Genomic DNA, 25,372 nt, shown 5'->3' with positions numbered 1-25,372 from the left:
AGCCTTATAAAGTGCCGCATATGCATGGCAGCACCTCATTAGTAATCTCCCAACACCCTAATTACCATGCCCCCTTCGAAGTTGGGGGCTAACCTAGACACAGCCTATGTGCATCTATATATGAAATGTGTGCATGTCTCACTATATTTATATGTATCTATAGACACACGTGATATGTGCTGAAAGACAGACAGACAGATTTTCAATATGTACTAAGAAAACCACAAAAAAAGCTCCCTATAACTCACACTCACAACAAAGTAAAAAGAGAAAGGAAAGAGAAAGAGATAGAGGAGAGAAGACAAAATCTGGAAGGAAAGAAATTTAAAAATAACAGAAACACAGACATGCAGCTTGCTGATATGGTACAAGTAACAGGAAAACTACACTATTGGCTTCAGTTATTATATCAGTTACAAAATAAAAATGACTAAACCAACAATAATTTAATTTTGAAATTTTATTAAAAAGAAAATCTATTTTTAAATGGAAGTTTCCATGTTTAAGCATATTTGCTTTTAATAAAGAGTACACATACCCAAAAATGGGTAAGGTTACTGCAGATATACTAACAGAGCCTCGCTCATAGTTACACTAGTATCATTTTATCAGCATATGAACAGACTGGTATCAAACACATTTTTAATCCTATTGATGTGCTAACTCTACTGTAAATGATCGCTAATGGCAACAAAAAGCCAACAGTTCCTTTACAGTTTTATCAAGCTCTTACATACTTTCACTGATACAATTTTAAATGTACATTCACAAATTCATAAACTGATCTCTCAAGCACTTCTACATGTAAGCATAAGAACTACAGATCGCGTTAACGAAGAAACTGAGATAACAGATTCTCTGTGTGCACGGTCTTCCCACTAATTTCCATTGATCAGGAGAAAGACATACATCTTCTGGCAATCTGGGATAACAGAAGGCATCATATTTTATGGGTCTTTATCTGTCACTTTTAAAAATCCATTCAGGAACTCAGACTTGGGTTTCATCCCCCTCTCTCCTTGTGAAACCAGAGGAGAAGCTGGAGCCTCAAAGGTTGTGTAGTTTCTGCACAAACTGATCACAGAGTGCAGGAGGCAGAACACACGCTTTCCCACAGGTAGCTTTGCAATTCCACCACACCATTTCCCCCTCTTTTTCACTTTCATCTTACGCAGTAACTGTTTTTTTCCCTGAATAGGTCAGCATACCATGCTGTTCATGTCTGTATCCTTGAAAGAGCTTGTGTGACTCAAAATCATGGATAGTTACTGTTAGCAGATACCATAAAGAACATGCACTGGAACTGAAATTTAAACAAAACTTAAAGGTAAAACAAGAAGAAAACATACCATAATGAGCACTGTTGAAAGTACCTGCAAGAGTCTTACATGAAGAATTATCACCACCACAGATTCCACACTTATCTCTCCTTGCTTTAGAATTCAACACATGGTCACAGCCAGCTTGCTACAAGAAACACAATAAATGTGTTGCATATATTTTAATACATCATTCAACTCAGTAGAAAATAGTGAAAAGAGTATATCTGAAGATTTTTCCCCAAGAAGATTTATTCATTATATATATCTCAATGGACTATTTCCATTTTGTTGGAAATCATGAATAGCCTTTTACAGGTTCTTAGGAGCTCTAATATAAGGACAAAATTACTAGTTCTGTTATTCTAAGAAAGTATAAGGCACATCTATTTAATGTCTCTGCATTTCTTGATGCGTTAACATTTATAACACTTCTCTATTGACAATATGGAAAGTTCACTATAAAGTTTAAAGATAATTTGTTCAAAAATCTTTGGAATGTTAAAATGAGTGCATTCTGTTAGTATTATATACACATAACATCAATTCTTTTAAATTTTAAAGCTGTAAAGTAAATAACAATAGCCGTGTCTATACTAGCCATTTCCAAGATTACTAATGAGGCGCTCAAATGCATATTCAGCGCCTCATTAGCATGCCACCGGCCGTGTCTCTTCGAAATTGCGGCTTTTTGCTGCCACGCCATGATTTTATTGACTATTTATATGACTTTTAGCTAACATACTAAGAAAAATAAACCCCATTTCACTATTTTCATTTTTAATTCTTTACTTAGACTATTCCCTTTCCCTCCTCCACATATGCACAGTTGCTCCAGCAGTCTCCCTATGATACACTCTACTAAAGTGACACATTTTACCTTCACTTTCACATTATGCAACCCCACTGAAATCAGCAAGGTTGCCTGGGAATGCAAAGCAAAATCTGGCCCAATATTTTGGGTTGTTTTAGGTTCCCTCTCCCTATAAAAAAAAACCCTGTGGCATTACCACAATTTTCATCCATCTAAGAAAGCTGAAATAATCTCTTTAGGAACTACACTGTCTTCTGATTTTGAGAAATATGATGTAAAACCTCCTCTCCATAGATGTAATAGCACTTTTCTCTGCTATTTTATTGGGGAAGAAAACACACATTCAGACCCTGCTTTACTTCCCATGTAGTCCAATGTTACATCAATGTATCTCCATTGATCTCAATAGAGTTATCCCTAATTTACACGTTTAAATGAGAGAAGAATTAGGCTCTTAGTATTCAAATCTGCATCTTCTACTTTATGAGTTCCACCTCTAGATCACTAAACTGACTGGGATCAGAACTTGGTTCAAACCAGTGACAGAGAGGTAGCTGTGTTAGTCTGTATTTTATCAAAACAAAAAAGCAGTCATGCAGCACTTTAAAGACTAACAAAATAATCTGTTAGGTGATAAGCTTTCATGGGACAGACCTGGGTCTGTCCCACGAAAGCTCATCACCTAACAAATTATTTTGTTAGTCTTTAAAGTGCTGCATGACTGCTTTTTTGTTTTGTTCAAATCACTCTGCTTCAGTGCTTTCCAATAAGATTTACTTTGATATACATTTTGACATATATTTTATATATTTACATTGTCTCTCTCTCTCTCTCTGTCTCTCATATACTCTCACTATATGCAGTGAAAAAGTGCTACTGGGTAACAGGGCAGAAGTCATCTGCATAAATGAACTTGCGTAACTCTCTGTAGAAGGTTGCTGTGTACAGACTTACTAAGGTGGGTGCAAGCACAGAAAATTGGGGTAAACTGTTGTATTATCTTCCCCATTCCCTTATTCCATCTCCTCAAAACACCTGTCAGGAAGCAGAAGTTCAGCGATATCTACCACTCATGCTGGCAGAACTCTTTACTCTTTTATTGTATTGTGGGCTGTTGTCAGGACCACAGAAACAGCTCCAGTTTTCAAGTTGTGTTGAAACCTGTTTTCTATATATGTAGTGAGGGCTAATAGTTGGTCACTTGTGATTTGACCCTACTGGAAGTCAGCTCAGTTGATGATGAGAATTACCATGACCTCTGGCGATGTATGGTGGAGGATAAGACACTGCAAGACTTTGACAGGTAACAGAGAGATCACTTGGTAGTTTGCTGCCTTGTTTGGGTCCTTTCTGGGTTTAAAAAGGATGATTACTTTTGACACTCTCCAAATCCATGACAGGTTACTGACACTGACAACCTATCTCAGGAATGTGGATAATCATTGATAAGCATTGGTTCCAAGGTGTTTCAGGAATTCTGGTGAAATGTTATTGTATCCCGCCTCCATTCCAGGTTTCATGTTGCACAGTACATTGTCTTGTTCAGTGCCAGTGAATGGTGCTATGCACTAACAAAGCAGATTATGTCAACTGAATTACCATCATTAATTGTGAATATGCCAATCTACAAGCTTATTCAGGGGAACCTTTGCAACCTGAAGCAAGCAGCCAGCAGCTTTGTTTGGAGTGACAGACAGCACTTGGAGAGAGCATTTACTATACCAAATCAACACAAAAAGCTCCACGATTTCCTTGTTGTTTCCCTTCATCTTGCTTGTATCTCAGCAGCTAAAGACTCTTAGGTGATCAACGATATCTGCATCTCCAGACAATTCATACTGCATCAATAGTTCTGAACACATGGTGTCAAAACAAGGAATGTAAACACAACAATAGTCCCATGGAAAGGACTCACATGCTCCTTTGAAGATGGTTCCATGGAATCGGTTGTAGGTTTCACTGACTGGCATGAAATTTGACAGGATGGTAATGACTCCAGGATTTAGCTGAATTTCTACCAATTAGATTTCCTGAAATTCCATCTTCTTTTGTTTAAGTTTCTAACAATGGGCAGCTGAAAATCAACATGGGTACGTGGTGGTCTGTGTTGACTGTGTTCAAAGTTGTCTAGGATTACATATAACTCTGGATGAGGACCTCACCCAGCACAGGTCATATAAGCAATCATGTGACCCTACTCCATTGTTTTGGGTCATGGACGAGAACAAAGGTATTGTTTAACACCAACCTGGCCAAGATGGTAGACTACTGTAGCAGCTGACGCCTCCCACCTAGTGAAGACAGTGTTGAACATCTTCTATCTCCACAATGCAAACACCAAAAGTGAGTGAGATGTCTTGCTCATTGAAAAGCAATTGAAACACAAGGAAAAAGCAGTCTACCTTCATGTCACTCTAGACCTCTATTTGACTTACAATAGCTATCTAAAACAGACTGCAGCTAAAGTCAGAACCAGGAATAAGCTCATCAGCAAATTAGCTATTTTGACACTGGATTCAATGCACATACTATACACATCAGCTTTGTCATTATTCTACTCCTCTGCTGACTACTGTGCCACTCTTTGGTGTTGTCTGCCTCACCTAAAATTGGCTAACGTTGCATTGAACACCACCCTGCACACCATGACCAGCATCTGATGCCCCACTTTTGTTCCATGGCTACCAGTTCTGAGCTACTTAGCTCCTCCACACATTCAAGGAAGGTAGTCAATAGTCAGACTGGTAGAAAAGTTACATGCCAGTCCAGGTCTGCTACTATACACAGGCATCTTCAGTCACCCCAAAGCATGATTGATGGCCATTATGGTCTCCATTGCCAGCTCAGAACCGCTCAACTGCAAGCCTATGATGCAATAAATGGTCAGCTAAAGACATTAGGAATGGTTTCATTGTCACTAATCTGACCATTCAACCTGCCACACCATCTTTGGACTCTGTTGAACATGATCGTAACCAGCCAAGGGATACGTACAGTTAACTTCTACATATGGGGTCTGTGCATGATTCACTTTGTCAGTGTGGTCTCTGTCAGACAATGGCACATGTTGTCAATGAGTATCAACTAACTAGATTTTATTTTGGCTTTAGAGTCCTTCATTCTGCTGGTGAAGATACTGCTGGGTGGCTCAACAATCACTGCAAATGCTAGCAAAACTATATGAAGTATATACTATACTACATACGGCAGGAGTCAGCAACCCCTGTAATGCCTGCCAAGAGTGGCAAATGAGCTGGTTTTCATTGGCATGCAAGACAGGAGCTCAACCTCATCCCTCATCCCTCATCCCTCCTCCCTCATGAAGCCATGAGCTTACTCAAAGCCATGCCACATGAGGATTAACAAAAGACCAGCTAATGCTACCAACCACCACCTAAATAGTGAAGCTCTGCATCTTTATTTATTTATTAATGAAGCTGCTGTAAGTAAGGCTATTAGTGACTTTAAAAAGTGTCACTGGCACTCAGACCATCCATAGTGGTCAAAAGGTCAATTTTCAGCAATCTGCCTCTGAAAGTTTGCTGATTCCTGATACAAAGTATAAGCATTATCCATAGATATGTAATATTTATTAGTATGTTAATACATTGTACGTATACATGTACGTGTTATAATATCCAAGTTAAGTTTAAATACCCTGCATAAGCCTTGAACACATATGTCATTGGTTTCAGTTCCACAGGGAGTACCATCGGCAACTCTATCTTTCAGCTGGTAGTAGAGAGTTGTTCCAGACACACGACAAAAAAGTTTACAGCGATCTTTCATAGAAACTGTAAAGAAAATCCAGCATAATTTTTGTCTGTTATAAAGCTTTAAGCCAATGAACATTTTTACATAGTTAGCGAAGACTTTATTCACTTACTGCCGCTATATTTTGGAAGCCAGCGTACACCAGATGTAAGACCGTTGATGTTGAAATGTTTACCATCAAAATCAGAGCACTGTTGTTCTCGAAAATCTTGTTTACCTTTTGGACATGAATCAGTGTTACATGATCGAAATTTCATCCTGAGGCCCACACAGTACTTTCCTCCATTTCTCGGCCTAATCAAAACGATTAAAAGGAAAGGACATAGGTACGATATCACTTACATCATTTGTTCCTAGAAGGAGCAATTGATTTTAATGGCAAAACTTCATAACAGTCTTTTATGATATCCATTCGGCATTGTTTTTCCATCTTATATGCTGATATTCAGATCTGATTCTCCAGTACTTTCTGCAGTGCACAGTGACTGCAAAGTGGGTGTATAATGCTACCATTTTAGAATTAGGCTTTCCAAATCTATAATAACCTGAATAACAAGTTCACTTACTAATGTGCTAGATCCCCATTTTGTTACCTTTATTTGCTGCAGTATTTTATTCCACAAGAATCAGTAATTATTTTTACACTACAATTATGTTTAGGGGCCCCAAACACAATCAAAACCCCATTCTTTCATTACCTCTGGTAGGGGCAAGTCACATTTGCAGGACAGAAAGGAGGAGTTTTGGGAGAAAATACTATCAAATAGAGTGGAAATCCTTTATTATCATAAAATTATGTACTCTTCAGCAGCCAACAGTCTACTCAGCTCACAGCAAGTGTTCCCCTGTTGCCAGTGGATATTCTTGCTGGCAACCTTGTGAAACAGTCACAGGTAAAAGATAGTTAAATGATTAATTAAAATGTTAAAGACAAAATCTGGTATTTTGTAGCTCCTAATTCAATGTAAACATTTCATTGTTCATGCTAAACTCTAACAATCTGTATAAAATTAGAAGAGGTCCCCTCTACAAGCAATTTTAAAATACCTAAAAAACACATATAATTCACCTGAAATTATAAAATCAACTCAGAAACGTTTTGAATATCAGTGATTGTAGACTGACTTCTAGCTTTAGAAATGACTGAAATGGCTATTTTTATTTGCTGCTGCCTTGAACTAACTTGTTGGGATACAACAAAATCAAAACCATACTGACATAAACGAACAACATACTCAGGTCGATTACATTGCCTGGTCGCGCTTTTGATTCCACCTCCACAGGTTCTTGAACAGGAACTATATGGTCCCCAAAGTCCCCATTCTCCATCTACAGGACGTGTTTCCATTTCTTTGCTTATGCAAATGCCATGGTAACAGTGCTGCTCAGTTGAAAAACAATGAAATGTAAAGTTAGCTCTGTGTGTTTAGAATCTAAAAACCAAGATGGAAACAGAAAAATTATAAAAAGATGCTGTGAAACAAGATTAATTAAAATCAACAGACAAGGTTACATTACAAGGTTAATGTATCACAGAAATAAAAGAGAAAAAAAATCTTAATGAAAAACCACACAAACAATTATGGGCTCAGCAACAACAGTTCACATCAGATTTTCCAAATGGCTTAGTTTCCATTTTTGGAATATAAATGAAATGACAATATTTCAGGAGAGTTATGCAACTAACAGCTCTCAAGGAGAACTACAGATGCTGCTGAGAGCTTTTAAAAATGTGGCCACTTCATTTAGGGTACCAAACTGAGAGCCAAGTTCTTTTGAGATTCTGATCCTAAATGCTTGTTGATATTTCACAGACAAACTTTATAATTAGTCCTGCAGCAGACTTCAGCTTTTAAACTCCCATCCACCTGCTTGGAAAATTCATGTTGAAAAGCAAACCTAAAACTTATACCATGCTACCAAGTCACCAAGAAATTTAAAATGTTTTCAGTATACTACAAAAGCAAATAAAGCTAACGGAAATCTTAAGTAACATTCAGAACAATATGATTTCATAATGATGTATGCAGTGTTCTTGTACCAGTGCAGGTCCCAGGATATTAGAGATACAAAGTGGGTGACGTCTGTGGATGAGACAGACATGCTTTTGAGTTACAAGGAGATCTTCCTCACATCTGGGAAAGGTACTCAGGGGATTTACATCTAAATCTCAAACATCATTTCGTTGTCACTTCAGATTTCATTTGCGCATGGGCCTGAAGACTTGCAGATAGGAGTGACTGGCAAAAATACTGTGAATGGAAGTGGCCAAATACAGCTATGGCATGAAGTGCAGCTGCCATATTACCTAGTGGGGGTTACATTAAGATACAGACAACAGAACTGCTGTAAATTCTGCTAGAGCCACTTCAGTTATGAGACTTGGCATCCTATAATTGTATCTAGTTTATTATTATTAATATAATAACATAAACGAGAATGGTACTTTCCAGAGAAGAGAGTCAATGTTACAACGTCTAAGAATGCACTTTAACCTCCTTATCCTGTATGTCAGAAGCTCTATTGAACTTGTTAAAAATTTTCCTGAAAAAGCAATCATTAAAAACTGGATCTACGACACAGGGACTGGTGGAGATACATGCTCTTCTAGAATATCAAATTCAGCCACACTCAAATCTCTGAAGATGAAGAAATGAAGAAACTATGAAAACGCTGGGCCAACAGTGCAATCTTAGCTCTGCTCTCTTTGAGTCATAATGCAACACATGGCTTATACGCGCATACCAGCATTTTACCCCATAGATGCTACAGAGCATACAAACACCGAATGACATTATAGCACGTCTTCTCTTTGGTAAGACAAGACTAAGGTTTAGATCAAGCACTGGCCTACACTTAAACAATGATCCTGCTCCACACAAACCACCACAGACTTGCTAGACATTACCTATCCTTCACCCTCACTCTGCGATTTCCTTCTGAGACACTAAGCCCCAAAGTACTCTGCCTCGGATACCACCACATTGATTACTATTCCCATAAAAATACCACTGTACATTGCCACCCCAAGGGCCTACTGAAAGAAAGTATATTTAATTCTTTAGGGTACACGCCCATTTCTCATTAAATCACAGTAACAACTATGCCAACTTGCTCCGGCTAATCCCTCCAGCGTTCCAATATTTAAACATTTTCTGACCAGTTGTAAAATGAAACCAAACCTTGCCTGGATTTTTCACATTTTTAAAGTCTACATAATGATATTGCTTTTTGATAGATTTTTGTGATCATTTTTAGTACACAATATTTAAAGCAATAAAAACAAATGCAGGCACGTTTATATTTCAATAACATAAAGTTAATCTGGCATAGCTCTTAAGCTAGGTCAAGATGCAAAATGGTTTAGGTCTGGTCCACATAAAAACTTGCATCACATTAACTAATTGTCGAATTTTAAACCAATACCGTTTTGCATGTGGACACCCTTTGGATAGTGTAAACCTGACATACTGATTTAGCTTTTACTTGGCGTAACCTAAAAGATTTGTATCCAGGGTAACCATCTGTTCCATTTTTCCTGAGACAATTCCCTTATTTAAGCTGTCTCACAGGTGTCCTGACATTTTTTTTTTTAAGAAAAATGGGCAAATTGTCCCATATTTTGCAGGGCAGCCCCCACTGGAAGCGATCTCTGCCACGGGGTGGCCTCTTCATTCCCTGGCACCCTCCCTGCTGGGAGCTTATCGTGCCCCCATCCTCCACTCCTCCTTATCAGGACTCTGCTGAGCCCCCATCCCTGGTACCTCACTGTGGGGCAGCTGCCCCCATCGATGATGAGCCCCGACATGGAACAACAGCCCCCCACCCCTGAAGGCCAGCCTCCTGTATTTGCCACTGGGCAATGTGGTCACCCTATTTATATCAGTGTCCACAGATGGGTTTTCACCAGTTTAACTACTTCAGTTTTGGATTTAAGCTAAGCCAGTGCAACATCCAAGGGTTGGTGAAGGACTGGTCAATATTCAGGAGAGCTGCAGCATGGATCTTGAAACAGCTCCATCATGCTGCATTAAATTAAACACACCGAGGCTCATCTACACTACAAAAGCTTAAATTCACATAAGGCAGCTTATGTCAACCTAATTAGGGAAGTGTGCATACTACACTGCTCCTCCCTCCCAATGGGTTAACTCTCCTGCTACTTCAACATACTAAAACCACCTGGACAAGAAGTATAGCACTCATGGAAGCACAGGCTGGGTCTGCATTACAGACTTTTGTTAAAAAAAGTTATGTCACATTAAATAAAGCTTTTTTATTAAACCATTGTTGAATGTCCACACCACATAAGTGTTGGATGAGCACATCCACACTAGCACTGCTTACATTAATACAGACAGCTGTGCATTGTGGGTAGCTATCCCACTGTACAATGGCTACAAGGTGCTTAGAAGAGGTTTGCAGTGCCTCATGGGGCAGGTACAGTGTCTCTTCATGCAGGTTCCCCAAACACTTCATTCCATGGACATCCTACTATATTGCCAGCTGCTTTTCAACCAAAGTGGGAAAGGGAAGGGAAGAGCAGGTAACAGTGAGTGTATGGGAGGAAGAGTGGGACGATCGATGGACTGGAGGTCGATCTGCTGGGTTTCAATTTAACATACATTGTGGGGACGTACTAAATTGAACTGTCATGGCACCGCCATTGACCCGGGTACTCCTGGCAGTCCTCAAGGAGAAGTAAGGGAAGTTGATTTGAGAGGTTCTCCCCCGCGGCAACTTGGAAGCATCAAACTTCAAAGTCCCTGCATGCTGTGTAACTGTGGGCACTTCGAAGTGCCCTCGCTACTTCGAAGTGCCTTTATTTCCCAAAATTTGCAAAGTAGCACAGGCACTTTGAAGTTTGACACTTCGAAGTTGCCATGGGAGAGAATTTGCCTAATGAAATGCTGCATATGCATCACAGCACTTCATTAGTAAACTTTCATCACCCTGATTACAACAACCCCTTCAAAGAAGGGGGAAAGTATAGATGTAGCCAAAGAAAATGGCACCCCAACTACAATAAGCATGCCTTACTGTTTAGAGGCTAATAACTAGTAGCAAGTTCACTTATTGTAAAAAAGCAGGAGCTGATACTCAGGCAGCTCCCGGCCCCTTCACCCCAGCCAATCCCACGGCTGGGGCTGCTGAGGTACTAGTATTCAGTACCGGCACGTATCAGCACAAAAAAAGCATTGGTAGTAGCTATCTCCTACCCAAATGAAATCCATGGAAAACAGCAACCCTTCAATACAGACAAACCACATTTTATCAGATTAATCACTACACATGTTTTTGATTCTTTCAGAGGCATGGTTCTAAATATTGTGATTATATTCTCAATTACTGGAGAAAAATACTTAGTTTCACCACAGTAATGATGTAACAAAGGAGTTTAGTTAGGTTACATAGCGAAAGTAATCTGGTGTCAGTACATACTCACTAGAGTTACGTAAAAATAATGACTATACACAAGACTTAATACAAATGTGATGAGCTCTCATCTTGTTTAATGACTAAATCAGAAAAATATATATTAAATACTGACTACAAAAATGAGGTTCAATCAGGACAGTCCTATCAGCAGTCTCAAAGCAATTTTTTTTTCCTAATTTTACAAGATAAAAAAATCATGAGATGCAGAACCTTCCTTGCAAATTATATTATCAGAATCACTATTACTTTGGTAGTATCAAAAACACAACAGAGAAAATCTGTAAAGACACAGCTTCTAAACTCTGGGGCTGTGTCTACACTACAAAAATAACTTCAAAGTTGCTTACTTCGAAGTACAAGACACCTTACTTCAAAGTTAAACTTTGAAGTACGGCACGACTCCATTCCCAGGAATGGAGTAAGGACTTCAAGATGAGCTCCCTACTTTGAAGTTAAGAGACAATGGCTGCGTCTACACGTGCACGCTACTTCGAAGTAGCGGCAGTAACTTCGAAATAGCGCCCGTCACGTCTACACGTGTTGGGCGCTATTTCGAAGTTGAAATCGACGTTAGGCGGCGAGACGTCGAAGTCGCTAACCCCATGAGCGGATGGGAATAGCGCCCTACTTCGACGTTCAACATCGAAGTAGGGACGTGTAGACGATCCGCGTCCCGCAACATCGAAATAGCGGGGTCCTCCATGGCGGCCATCAGCTGGGGGGTTGAGAGATACTCTCTCTCCAGCCCTTGCGGGGCTCTGTGGTCACCGTGGGCAGCAGCCCTTAGCCCAGGGCTTCTGGCTGCTGCTGCTGCAGCTGGGGGTCCGTGCTGCATATACAGGGTCTGCAACTAGTTGTTGGCTCTGTGTATCTTGCACTGTTTAATGAAAGTGTGTCTGGGAGGGGCCCTTTAAGGGAGCGACTTGCTGTTGAGTCCGCCCCGTGACCCTGTCTGCAGCTGTGCCTGGCTCCCTTATTTCGATGTGTGCTACTTTGGCGTGTAGACGTTCCCTCGCTGTGCCTATTTCGATGTTGGGCTGAGCAACGTCGAAGTTGAACATCGACGTTGCCAGCCCTGGAGGACGTGTAGACGTTATTCATCGAAATAGCCTATTTCGATGTCGCAACATCGAAATAAGCTATTTCGAAGTTGGGTGCACGTGTAGACGTAGCCAAGGTGTGTAGACTTTCTGCTGGCTAATTTGATGTAGTGCCTAACTTCAAAGTTAACTTCAAAGTTAGCTCCTAGTGTAGACGCACCCTGGGTGAGTAAACTAAATGCAATGGCTTGTGACACACAGGACATCAGAATAGATGATCTGATGGCTCCATCTGGCCTTAAATTTTATGAATATATTAAAGCAAAACAAAGATAATAAAATGAGGGCCCCAACAGGAACTGCTAGCACAGATTAATATCAAGCACATTATCATCAAAATTAATGCTATACAGATACATAGGTCAACACAAGCAATTCCTGGAGCTGGCAAATCACAACGTCACATCAACTCAGTTAAGCCTATACCTTGGGAAGTTCATTTCTGGAGCACTGCTGGCAATTGAGCACTAACTGCTTAGAAAATAACTGGTCAAGAAGGACCCTAAATTTCAGGCCCACACAAATGAAAAGAGAGAGGGACTGCTTCCCCACAAGACCAACACTCTGTTGTTACCGATCTGCTATTCTTAAATGCTGGGATATATTGGCATGAGATTGCAAATTAAGAATATTTATGTTACAACAGTATATGGTTTAGCCAAACTTTGCATTTAAGATCAAATGTGTACAGCCCAGACAATCGGAATCTGGAAGTTTCTCGGCACAAAAATGGTGGACACTGGACATTATTACTCATTACTTTCATGATTTTACTATGAGTTAATATAAAGAAATAGCAAAGATTAAATCATACCATTCCAAGACCACATTCTGTCCCATCAGCCAATGGCATATGCTGAGTACGACAGCCCTTGTGAACACCTTCAGTACTCGTGCACCATAAGCGTTTGCATTGTTTCTGAAAAGAAAACAGTATTTCTTTTCCTTTGCTACACCGGTAACATTATTTTGTTCAATGGCCTACATATTTATTACGTGTTTTGCCCTATACATCTTATAACGTTTGCAAATAGGAAAATTCTAACCCCTATTCCTTATAGAACAAGAGAAGATATTCTGCATTAGAAAAGTAAGAGGGAATATTTTGATTGAACTGACTGGATAAAAAAAATCAGTCAATTCACATGTATTTTGGAGTCCAGGAGAGCTCCTTCTGGACTCCAACTCACATGGCCATATGCTAATGAGGTGCAGAAAATTTACATCCATGTCTCACTAGCATCTTCTGGGCCGCTCATTACCATGCCCCTTCCGGAGACCCAAGTAAAGCCATTAACTATTTCCAGATAGTGATACCAATTTACTGACAATGGGTCAAATTTCAAATGGGCTTCAGTGAGCGTAAATGCCACTGAAAATCACCAGGGCACTTTTGAAACTTTACTCAACTGCCATTTCTACACAGGCAAGATCTTCTGGAAGAGCGGTGCCTTCTTCCGGAAGATCTGAAGAGCATCTACACATGCAAGGCGCTATTTTGGATTTCTTCTGGAAGAACGTGCCCCCTCTTCCCAATTCTGTAGTCGCTTCAGAATCAGGGGCCGTTTCTACACAGGCCACTTCCGAAGCTAGCACACGGAGCGAAAGACACTAATGAGGCGCGGATGCAAATTCCCCACGCCTCATTAGCGTAACATCACGTGATTTGGAGTCCAGAAGACCGTTCTTCCAGATTCCAAAACACCGTGTAGAAGCACAGCCCTGCGGGGGCTTCCGAAAGGAAGTCCTTCTTCCGGAGACCCCTTCTTCCCAAAAATTTCCGTGGCAGGAATCTGAAAGTGTGAGACAGGCAGCATATGCAGGGCTGCCCGCCACACTGCCCTGAGGCTCCGCAGTGCCCAGTGCGTCCCAACCTGTAGGGATGGCCAGCAGGCCAGCACCCCCCACTGCCCGGGGAGCCACAGGAACCTGGACAAGGGCAGGCAAGACCCTGACCGGGCTCCAAAATGGAGGGCCCCCTCCTGGACTGACCCAGAGCTCCAGGACCTCCTGGGACTCTGGTGTGATGAGGAGGTCCTCCGGGACACCAGCATGCACCAGAGGAATGCCCCAGCATTTTCCCGCCTCACCCAGGGCCTGGCTGCCCGTGGCCACCCCTCCCGGACACCGGAGCAAGTCAGGTGCAAGGTGAAGAAGCTGCAGCAGGGGTACATGCAGGCCCGAGATAGCGCCCGCAGATCTGGCCATGCCCCTGTCAGCTGCCCCCTCTACCAGGAGCTTTGGAACCTCCTGGCTGCAATGACGCCTCCCCAACCCCGTACCACCGTGGAAACTGCCACACCTGAGCCCTCTGCCGCATCGGAGGAGGAGGAGGACGAGGGATCCACCAGTGTGGATGTCCCATCTGATGGAGAGTCTACAGATCGGCCCCTCGCCATCACGATGCCCTCCACCGCCAGCAGCCAGGCCCCCTCCAGTTGGGCATCACCCGACATATATGAGGCCACCTCGGCTAAGTGTGCACAGTGGAAAAGCACAGTGGGAGAAGGGGGACACCGTGGCCCTAGCCTTGGGCCTTGAAGCTCTAAAGCCTGTCCCTGGTCAGGGCCCAGGGCACACACATGCCTGCAAGCAGCACCCGGCTCCCTCTCCCATGAATCGCCCCCCAAGTGTGTTGAGGTCTGCCCCCTGGGCAGCACAGCTACATCTGGAACCCCCCACGGCCAAGCCTCCCCCAGCCCACAAGCCTGTTGCCAGGGAGGGCCACTGTGAATAGCGCCCTGGCTCTGGCATCATGCCCCAATGGCTGTCGTGGCGAGTGCAGACAAGCCCACACAGCAGCCTCCCCTGGCACCTACCCATCCTGTTGGTCTGTGGAGGGGGTAACCAGCCGGGGAGACTGGGGCCATGCCCACCAGGTCCCAGATGTGGCACTGACTCCCCCCTCTACCTCCACCCTCTCTCTCTTAGCAGCAGTACCATCCAAGGGCCGTGGCAGCTGGACGACCAGCCCGGGGCCTGCCAGCCTCATCCAGGCTGGAGGACCCAGTAGCTCACCAGCTGGGCCCGCACCAGCCCCCCGCTGCGCAGCAGCCATGGGTGCGCCGGACCCAACGCAGCGTCATGAGGAGTACGTTGTGGCCTACACAGCAACCCTCTGCCACCAGAACACCCTCACCGAAAGACGACTGGCCCTCGACGAGGCCAAGCTACAGTGGACATGGGGCACACGGGGAGAGGTGGTGGGGATGCTCTGCACTGTCTGTGGGGCCCTAGCAGGCCAGCCCCCAGCCCCGCCCAGCTTCTCCCCCGGAACCTCCCCTGCAGTCCCCTCCGACGCCCCCCTGCTGTCCCCCCGCAGCCCCCCCCCGAGGCCCCTGCTACTGACCCCCGAGACCCCCTGCTGCTCCCCCAGCTGCCCCCCCCTGCATTCCCCCCTGCTAGCCCACCCACTGGCCCCTCAGTTGCTCCCATGCCCTCAGCCCATGAACCTGAGGCCGGGGCCGCCCTACTGCCCATGGGCCTGCCCAATGCTGCACTCAGAGACCTTGCAGCATGGCTTGTGGCCATGATGGGTCCTGTGGAGGGTCGCCCAAGCCACAACCGGCCCCCCTCCAGCCCCTCTACTGAGGCTGGGCCAGGTGCTGACCGGCCCTACCTGCCGGTGGTTCTGGCCCCATCAGTGCCCCGCAGGGAACGGCGCACCCGGGGTGGGAGGGGCACCTGCAGGTACCAGGGCTCACTGCCTTTCACCCCGCCCCTTGATGACGGCCACCCACCATTCCTGCCCCAGTCCTTGTCCAAGTTTAAGTGCCCCTGCTGCCTTACCCCCATGGATATAGTTCACTCCCTATCAGGTTTTTGTTGTTACTTTTATTATTCACCATTTAATATTTACATTGCTCATGGTTGTTAAAGGTTGAGGGTTAAATACATGTTAGCATTCTGCACCTCCTGTGTCCCTGATTACTGGGGGGGGGGGTTGGGGAGGTGTGCGCATGGTGGTGTGTGTAGGGTGTGGCCTGTAGGGAGGGGTGCGGGGTTTAGTAGTCCCCTTGGCTGAATGCCTCCCGAAGAGCCTCCCAAATCCAGAGCCCATCATGGTCAAGCCGCCTGTCAGGGGCCACAGCGGGCTGCTGGTAGCAGGGGGCCAGCTCCACCATCCAGCCATGGGGTACTGTCCCCTCACGTGCCTTGATGAGGTTGTGGACCATGCAGCAGGCAGCCACAACCTGCAGGACATTCTCCACCCCCACATTGAGGCGTGTGAGGAGACACCTGAACCATGCCTTCAGACGGCTGAAAGTGCATTCAACAAGATACTGGGCCCACGTGAGCCGGACATTAAACAGCTCCTGGGAGGGTGTGAGGTGGCCCGTGCGGTGCATCAACCAGGGCTGGAGAGGGTAGGCCAGGTCGCCCACGAAGCAGAGACACATCACGACATCCCTGACAGCACACTCCCACCACGGCACAAATGTCCTGTCCTCCATCCTGAGGAACAGGTCAGAATTCCGCAGGATCCGCGCATCATGTGCCTTGCCCGGCCAGCCAACGTAAATGTCCGTCAACTTCCCACAGGTGTCCACCACCGCCTGAAGCACGATGGAGTGGTACCCCTTGCAGCTGACATATTGGCCGCCACTGTGGTACAGGGCCCTGATGGGAATATGCATCCCATCAATCGCCCCGAAGCACTGGGGAAACCCGAGCGCAGTGAAGCCTTCAACGACTGCATCCAGGTACCTGATGCTCACCAGCCGCCGCACCAGTACGTGGTTGATGGCCCTTGCAACCTGCAGGGGAATGGGTGCACTAATGGGCATACGCAGAGGGGTCCCTGCCCCTTTCCCCTTCCACTCCCTCCCTACCTACCGGGCCCCCCCCGCTGGGGGACGCCTCTGGCAGCGGCCATGCAGTATCCCCTCTGGGCTAGGCCTGCACGCCGCGACCAGCCCTGCTCCCTCCCAATCAGCGCCTGGGGTTGCCCCAGCCCACTGGCCCCCTCCCTCCCACCAGTGGGGCAGGGTCTGGGGCAGGGCTTACCTAGAGGACAACAGCCCTGACGGTGGATGTGCCCACCCCAAACTGCTGCCCGATGGATCGGTAGATGTCCGGGGTGACCAATTTCCATATGGTGATGGCCATGCGCTTCTCTGGGGAGGGGGCCAGCCTCATCCAGGTATCCTGGCATCGTAGCATGGGGGTGAGCCAGTTGCAGATCTCCAGGAAGGTCTTCTTCTTCATCCACAGGTTTTGCAGCCAGCGGTCACTGTCCCACTCCCCCATGACAACCTTGTCCCAGCAATCTGTCCTGGTGGTGTGGGCCCACATACACCGGACCGGTCAGAGGGGGCCCGACAGGGACAGTGGGCGTGAAGGACCCACAGGCCTGGGCCTCTGTCTTCACAGGAGACTGAGGAGGGTGGCCAAGAGGATGGGCTCCCTGGCTGTGCGACCCCAACTGTGTTGTCTCCTACCCTGTTCTTCCTAAAAAGTGCCAGTGTACGTGTAGATGCACTCTTCCGGAAGAAGGGGTGGCTCTTTCAGAGTCCTGTTTGATGGGCAGATGCACTCGTCCGGAAGAGGATCTTCCAGAAGACATCTTCTGGAAGATCTTCCGGAAAAAGTGCCATGTGTAGAAACAGCCATCATGTTTTCACAAATGATCTACACAATAGTGTAATAGATCTGTCAAAACTGCACACTCAGTCCTCAACTGTTAGCTAGCTACGTTTAGTTGTCCCCAAAGAGCTGAACAGGCAAGAACAGTTTTAACCACATCTGTGGATCCTGAGTTCTAATTCAACCCTGAAGAAAATTATCATTGATTATAATGCAATTATTGCACATTTGTCATTTAGTGTTAAAAAATATTGAGTGGTCTTCACAGTAACAGAGTAAATGAATCACATTACACATTTGTGCTCGAGGCCTAAAAATTAAATGGTTGTAAGGTCAAAACAAAAAAGCAGTCCAGTAGCACTTGAAAGACTAACAAGATCATTTATTAGCTGATGAGCTTTCGTGGGACAGAACCCTTGTCCCACGGAAGCTCATCACCTAATAAATTATTTTGTTAGTCTTTAAAGTGCTACTGAACTGCTTTTTTGTTTTGATAGTATAGACTAGAAGGGCTCTCTCTTTCACTGGTTATAAGGTGTTTAACTTTATAGATTAGAGAACAAGAACATAAGAACATAAGAACATAAGAATGGCCATACTGGGTCAGACCAAAGGTCCATCGAGCCCAGCATCCCATCTGCCGACGGTGGCCAATGCCAGGTGCCCCAGAGAAGGAGAACAGAAGACAATGATCAAGTGATTTATCTCCTGCCATCCATCTCCTGCCCTTGTTATGAAGGCTAGGGCACCATACTTTATCCCTGGCTAATAGCCATTTATGGACCTAACCTGCAAAAATTTATCAAGCTCTTTTTTAAACCCTAATAGAGTCCTGGCCTTCACAGCCTCCTCGGGCAAGGAGTTCCACAGGTTGACTGTGCGCTGTGTGAAGAAAAATTTCCTTTTATTAGTTTTGAACCTACTACCCATCAATTTCATTTGGTGTCCCCTAGTTCTTGTATTATGGGAAAAGGTAAATAATTTTTCTATATTCACTTTCTCCACACCATTCATGATTTTATATACCTCTATCATATCGCCCCTCAATCGCCTTTTTTCCAAACTGAAAAGTCCCAGTCTCTCTAGCCTCTCCCCATATGGGACCCTTTCCAAGCCCCTAATCATCTTAGTCGCCCTTTTCTGAACCTTTTCTAATGCCAATATATCTTTTTTGAGGTGAGGAGACCACATCTGCATGCAGTACTCGAGATGTGGGCGTACCATAGTTTAAATTATAACATTTTTAAAATTGATATTGCATATGATACTATACTACAAAAGAGGAGTTTATGTTTCTAGACTTTCCATCCGACAGATCTGTTTGGGTATGTGGAACATAGAATTTGCTCCGAAGTCCAATGATATACATGAAAACACTTCTATTGATTTCAGTGGGATTCAGATCATGGTACTACGAAGCAAACCAAAACACCCTAATTCTGTCAGCAGAACTGACCAAATTTACCAATATTTGCCTACAAATATAATAATAGAAAGAAACTTGCATAGCATAACATTTGTATCTTTAAATGGATTAACAATTTAAATGGATATATCAAAATCAGGGGCCAATCAGTATGGTTGTGTCTACACATGCCCCGAGGCAGTTAGGAAGATGCTAATGAGGTGCTGACAAGAATATGCAGCACCTCAAGAGCATAATGGCAGCCGTGTGCAATATGAAAGTGCCACTTCTGGAATGCATGATGCCCATGTAGACAGAGGCCTTTCGAAAGGACCTCCCTGACTTTGAAATCCCCTTCTTCCTATTTGGTTTAGGAAGAAGGGGCTTTTGAAGTCAGGAGGTCCTTTCAAAAGGCTTCATCTACATGCGCAGTGTGTGTTCCAAAAGCGGCACTTTCGAATCACGCACAGCTGCCATTGTGCTAGTGAAGTGCTGAATATTCATGTCAGTGCCTCGTTAGCAGCTTCTAAACTGCCTCATTACTTGCCCCCTCCTTTCGGAGGGGGCATATGTAGACCTAGCCTATATCATTGCCTTTAGCTATACAAATCCTAACATCTTAAATTATTTCACACTGACTGTTAGCCAGATTCTGATTCCCTGACTCACAATGAATAGCAACTTACTCCAAAAACTCGTTTTATGTTAAATTATCTTAAATCTGGTCTTACGTTAATTGTCAGATCTAATTATCCCTACCAGGTAATGCTAATAAAATCTTCTGACGGTTGAAGCGGAGCTTTGATGCTATATTAGCAGTTCTTGCCCTTTAATTATTAGCACCAAATGAATCCCTAATGACATTTTGAAGATTGTATAGAAATCCAACAACTGAAACTCTATTTTTATTATACCAAGTGGTATATAGCTTTGTTTCCAGTGCACTGTTCTGTTAAGAAACTTTTGACCGTGACCTGTAGGTAAAGTTTATCATGAAAGCTATTCTAAGCACTGAAATGCTAGAAAACATTAATTTTAACTTATAAAATAAAGCATAGGATCCTCTTCTCATTTATTTCAGCACATATATGACTGATTCATTTAATTCAATATTATGTCTACTGTTTCAAAACAAATTCACAACTAAGAACATTTTTAAAATAAACAATTAAAAATTGCCTCGTGACTAGGTTTTTTTTATAAATAAAATGCTAAAATGAACATATTTGTAAGGCAGTAAGAGAGAAGCACATAAGTCAGAATACTACTGTATGTGTAAATGCACAGATCTAAACCACCTTATTCTACTTACTCTTCAACACCACATAATAATCTCCTAGCACTTTGAACTACTGATCTTTCCACTGAAGTTTCTTATGCTGTACAGTGCTGATTTCTAAACTCTTCCATATGTTCAAGGAAAAAAAGCATTAGTTTAAGGATAAAAAGACTGTGGAACTGCATTTCAGTGTACAAAAAACTGTAAATAATATTTTTCAAAAATTGTTACATAAATGTTAAAGCTGGGTTTGTAGTGCATGGCTTACCAGATAGGGGCACACTTGTGACCCACGACCAAACATAAGTTCACACTGCTTGTTGACATCATACATTGATCCAGGTAGCTGTGATGAAAGATCGTATATTCTTCCATTTGGTTTGTCAAGAAGGCATTCCCCATAACCAGTACTGTTACAAAATTAACAAATTGTAAATGAATTGTTTTTATTGCATTTTTATACAACTTTGGAGATAATTCCACTGTGCAATTATATTAGAAAAGGTAAAAAGAAGGTGTACGTTTTGATCTACATACACCATATTATACAGTGGGTCTGTCCCACGAAAGCTCGCCTAATAAATTATTTTGTTAGTCTTTAAAGTGCTACTTTACTGCTTTTTTGTTTTGATAGTATAGAGACTACCACGGCTTTCTCTCTGTTATGTATTATACATATATCAATGTACTTGCTGGTGTTATCAAAGCTCTGAGCCTGAAAAGACAGAAGCATATCCTTAACTTAACATGCAATGAGTAGTTTAATTGAAGTCATGAGACCAGTCACAGTAAGTAAAGGTAAGCACCTGCATCAGCCTTTAGAGGATTGAGGACTACTTTTCCAAGAATGAATATCAAACTATTACATTGGTCAGTAATTGAAAAGCTACTCTATGGCAATACAGCACATGACAAATAGTAACACAGAGTAACAGAGAGTAAGCCACGCTAGTCTATACACTATCAAAACAAAAAGCAGTCAAGTAGCACTTTAAAGACTAGCAAAATAGTTTATTAGGTGAGCTTTCGTGGGACAGACCCACTTCTTCCTGTCCCACGAAAGCTCACCTAATAAACTATTTTGCTAGTCTTTAAAGTGCTACTTGACTGCTTTTTGTTTTGATAGAAACACAGAGTGTTTTTAAAACAGCATGCAGGTCATACGTAAGCAACATTTTTTTAAATAGGTTCAAGAGACTAAACTGATGAAACAGATGACATTCTATTAAAACTTACTCAAGAAATTCAGTGATATATTTTTGACTGCATTTTGACCAGGTCCATGGACTCGTGTGGTAATTTAAAGTCGGGGCCATTACATGGTACTGATGTTTTATTCCAGCTTCTTTACATTTAAAACTATCATCATGGGGTATATTAAATCTAAAAGACAAACAAACACACTCTAAAACAAATTCAGGAAAAATTCATTTGTTTACTTTATTACATCACCAAACGACCAAGTCTTAAGTTTTAAAATGCCTTGACTCATCTGTAATTGTGACTCTCTGCTAACTGAGTGATAGAGCCCTAGAAATCCCTTAGATTCTGTAGCATCTTTCATCCAAAATGTTCCTAAAATATATTACCAACTGTGGGATGAATTCTTACAATTTTTAATAAAAAATAATATTGTAGCTGAAAAACTTAGGCACATATTTTCACCTTATGATGAAATTTTGTCTTTGAAAATTCAAATGATGCTCCCCAACTGTCTTACTAAAAAGACAACAAAACATGCAAGTTTTATTGTTCTCTTTGTTTTAACATAAAAGTGTGTGCACATTTTCTTATGGTTGGGGTTTCACCATGCATCCCTGTATCTTCAGTCTGTCACTTACATTTTTGATCAGGTATTAATCTATTGATTCATTGTTATCTATAATGACCATCATTCTGATTGTTCAGTTCAATTTAGTCTTCTTAGTTTTTCTAAGTATTAAATACATGTAGATAGAATTAATTATAGAAATTCCTAACTGGCACAAGTGCTAGAGATTGGGAGTGCTGAGGGTGTTACTGAATACAAGGTGTTTCCATCACATACAGGCCGTGTCAACACAAGAGAATTTTGTCAACAGAAGAGGCCTTCTGTCAACTTAACTCAGGAAGTGTCCACACCCATAAAGCATTCTGTTGACAGACTCAGGACAGACCTCTGCATTTTGAGGAATAACGTGCCTGTCAACAAAGTACTGTTGACAAAACAGACGTTCTGTCGAGACAGATGCTTCTAATGTGGCTGTAACCACAGGATTTACATTTTATTTCAACATCTCTCAGGTATTCCCCATGCCCTGCCCAAGGCAATTTTTTCCAGCAGCCCTGATAACTTGGGATTAATTTCACTATAAACTGTAATGGCTAACCACCCTACTTGGCTTTGAAAACATCAATCTCTTTGGAGCACGTAGTTTTAGACCATTTATCCAACAAACTGTAAACGTTAATAAACAGGATACATATATACGGTCCCACACATACACCTTCATTTTGACTACTAAATATACAAATTACATAAAGCCCAGCATTATTATATTTATGCAACTAGCAATATTTTGCTCAATTGTAAGAATTGAGTTGAAGCATTGTTACATGTGGCATGCATCTAAGTGAAAATAAAAGGCATACCCAAATCATAAACTGGCATTCTAGGCTGAGAAATGCCATTATCACCTAAACTGTGTAATGCCTCATAGACCCAGAGCAGAACTTTTACAATGCGTGGCTTCAAAAATCTCAAAAATTTAGGAAGGCATTTCTATTTGGTTTCCTACAGTGTTCTAAAATGGCGAATACATGTAAGAATAATTCTAAATTATATTAACAACTTGTATTTACTTAAACTGGGGTTATTTATTAAGGGCTAGATTGTGGTTAGTTAGAGTAGTAACTCAGGCTGGAAGGTGAGCGGGCTTAGCAGATATCCACCCCAAGCTCCCTGAATGACAGCATTAAATCTCTTCTAATGATAGCTCCTTACACAAGGGATGAGCAAAGGCTTTTGCAGCCTGTGCTCCCCACACTCACTGGGAGCTGGTGGACAGAGAGGGGCAGAGCCACACGGTAATGTGTTCAGGACAGGGATAACTGGGTGAAATTTAATGTCCAGAAGGTCAGACTATGTGATCTAACAGTCTTCTGTAGCTTTAAACTATGACTCTGTTACTCTCACCTATTGGCTGGCAGAGGTGGCAAGATGCAAGGGGGTGGGAAAATACTGTGTCCCATAAAGGGCTTTAGCAGATTACTTCCTCTCAGAACAAAAGGGAAAGCCAGGGCACATGTGACATACATTAAAAAAAAAGAAGAAATCAAAAAATTTATTCTAGTGGAAAACATATACTTACACATGTCCAAGTTCATGTGCTATAGTAAATGCAGCACTTAATCCATTTTCTTCACTTATAGAACAGCTGCGCAGCGGATCACACATTGTACCTAGTTCTGCTAACCCTAGAAAATTGAATTTTTATATAAAAGCCTATCAGTAAAATATTAATATTGAAGTAGTGACTATATAAATGGATATTAAGAGGTACATGTTCAGAGTAATGCCTAAGGGATGCAGCTAGAGGCACACAAATTATGCACATATCTTGATGCAGAAAATCATTCCCAGAATACATACCAAGACAAAGTTACATTACCAATGATGCAATATCATAAAGTTTGACATTCTAAGATGTGCACTTCCATCTGTAATACAATTATCTTACAAGTTCTCTTAAAGATATTGTAGTGACTTAACAAAATAGCTTACCTAGAGTATCACACTTCTCTCTAGCTCTGCAGATGTCTTCCCTTGAAGAAAAAGATTTTATTTGAACATATTATAATATCCAAAAGAGAATCCAATATTCTATTTGAACCAACCAAAACAAAAAAAAAAAAGACCTAATCTTCGGCTCTATAAACCGATGTAGCTGTATTGACTTCAATGGGGATACATTACTTTTAAATGAAATATGGATTTGATGCATAAATGTTAATATTCAAATGTATACAGCAGTTTTAAATTCTTATAAATGAGCTAATTTAAATACAAGAGACTAAGGCTAAGTTTATACTATGAGATAAATTTGATTTTATTAATATTGATTTTGTAATGCTGGATTTTATAAATTCAGATATTACTATCCTCTCCTCCCCTCGTACTCCAACAAAGTCGATTTATTGCTGCCACACTCAATCAGCAAACATCAACTGTTGCAGCAGCACATTATGGGAACCTATCCCACAGTTCCCTCATCCCCATGGCATTCTGAGTACTTTTGCTGGTATTTGACGTAATCTTCCCACATTGCATTGCCCTTGTTCCCCTTCCATGGTAAGCAAATGTCAATTTTTCCAGGTGGAAGGAAGGAAAACTAGTACATCAATGAAGTCCACCAAATGCTCAGAAATCTTTTCTCTCTAACTCAATTGCTTTTGAAAACTGTACCTTTTTTTTTTTTGGCCATTGTGGGGCACTTTGGTATTTGGGAGGTTGAATGGCCAGTTGACATGCTCCTGAAAATCTTTGCTGGCTGTGAAGTGGGGGGGTCTGTGACTTGAGGGCCACTTGAACCATTCTCCCCATGGCAGAAAGGCCTCGAAAATCTTAGACGCTGTGGGAGACTTCCCCCCAGCAGCAGCTAGCCCCCCCTGGATCCT

At 42.6% G+C, this 25,372-nt stretch overlaps 1 protein-coding gene across 5 annotated transcripts in view; it reads right to left on the bottom strand.

Annotated features, from left to right (window-relative positions):
* Nucleotides 1-25,372, bottom strand: part of ADAMTS20 (ADAM metallopeptidase with thrombospondin type 1 motif 20) — a 224,147-nt gene that overhangs the window by 141,158 nt on the left and 57,617 nt on the right. For all 5 annotated transcript variants that reach the window (XM_075014383.1, XM_075014373.1, XM_075014364.1 and 2 more), the window contains 9 exons: nucleotides 24,480-24,520; nucleotides 24,067-24,172; nucleotides 21,953-22,099; nucleotides 20,985-21,126; nucleotides 13,261-13,365; nucleotides 7,143-7,288; nucleotides 6,020-6,201; nucleotides 5,791-5,927; nucleotides 1,350-1,467 (listed from right to left, as the gene is read on the bottom strand). In XM_075014383.1, coding sequence (XP_074870484.1) covers nucleotides 1,350-1,467; nucleotides 5,791-5,927; nucleotides 6,020-6,201; nucleotides 7,143-7,288; nucleotides 13,261-13,365; nucleotides 20,985-21,126; nucleotides 21,953-22,099; nucleotides 24,067-24,172; nucleotides 24,480-24,520 — 1,124 coding nt within the window. The remainder of the gene's footprint in view (nucleotides 1-1,349; nucleotides 1,468-5,790; nucleotides 5,928-6,019; nucleotides 6,202-7,142; nucleotides 7,289-13,260; nucleotides 13,366-20,984; nucleotides 21,127-21,952; nucleotides 22,100-24,066; nucleotides 24,173-24,479; nucleotides 24,521-25,372) is intronic.

Source organism: Carettochelys insculpta, chromosome 1, assembly GCF_033958435.1.
Source record: "Carettochelys insculpta isolate YL-2023 chromosome 1, ASM3395843v1, whole genome shotgun sequence".
NCBI classification, from domain to species: Eukaryota; Metazoa; Chordata; order Testudines; family Carettochelyidae; genus Carettochelys; species Carettochelys insculpta.
This window is presented reverse-complemented; position numbering and strand designations above follow the sequence as displayed.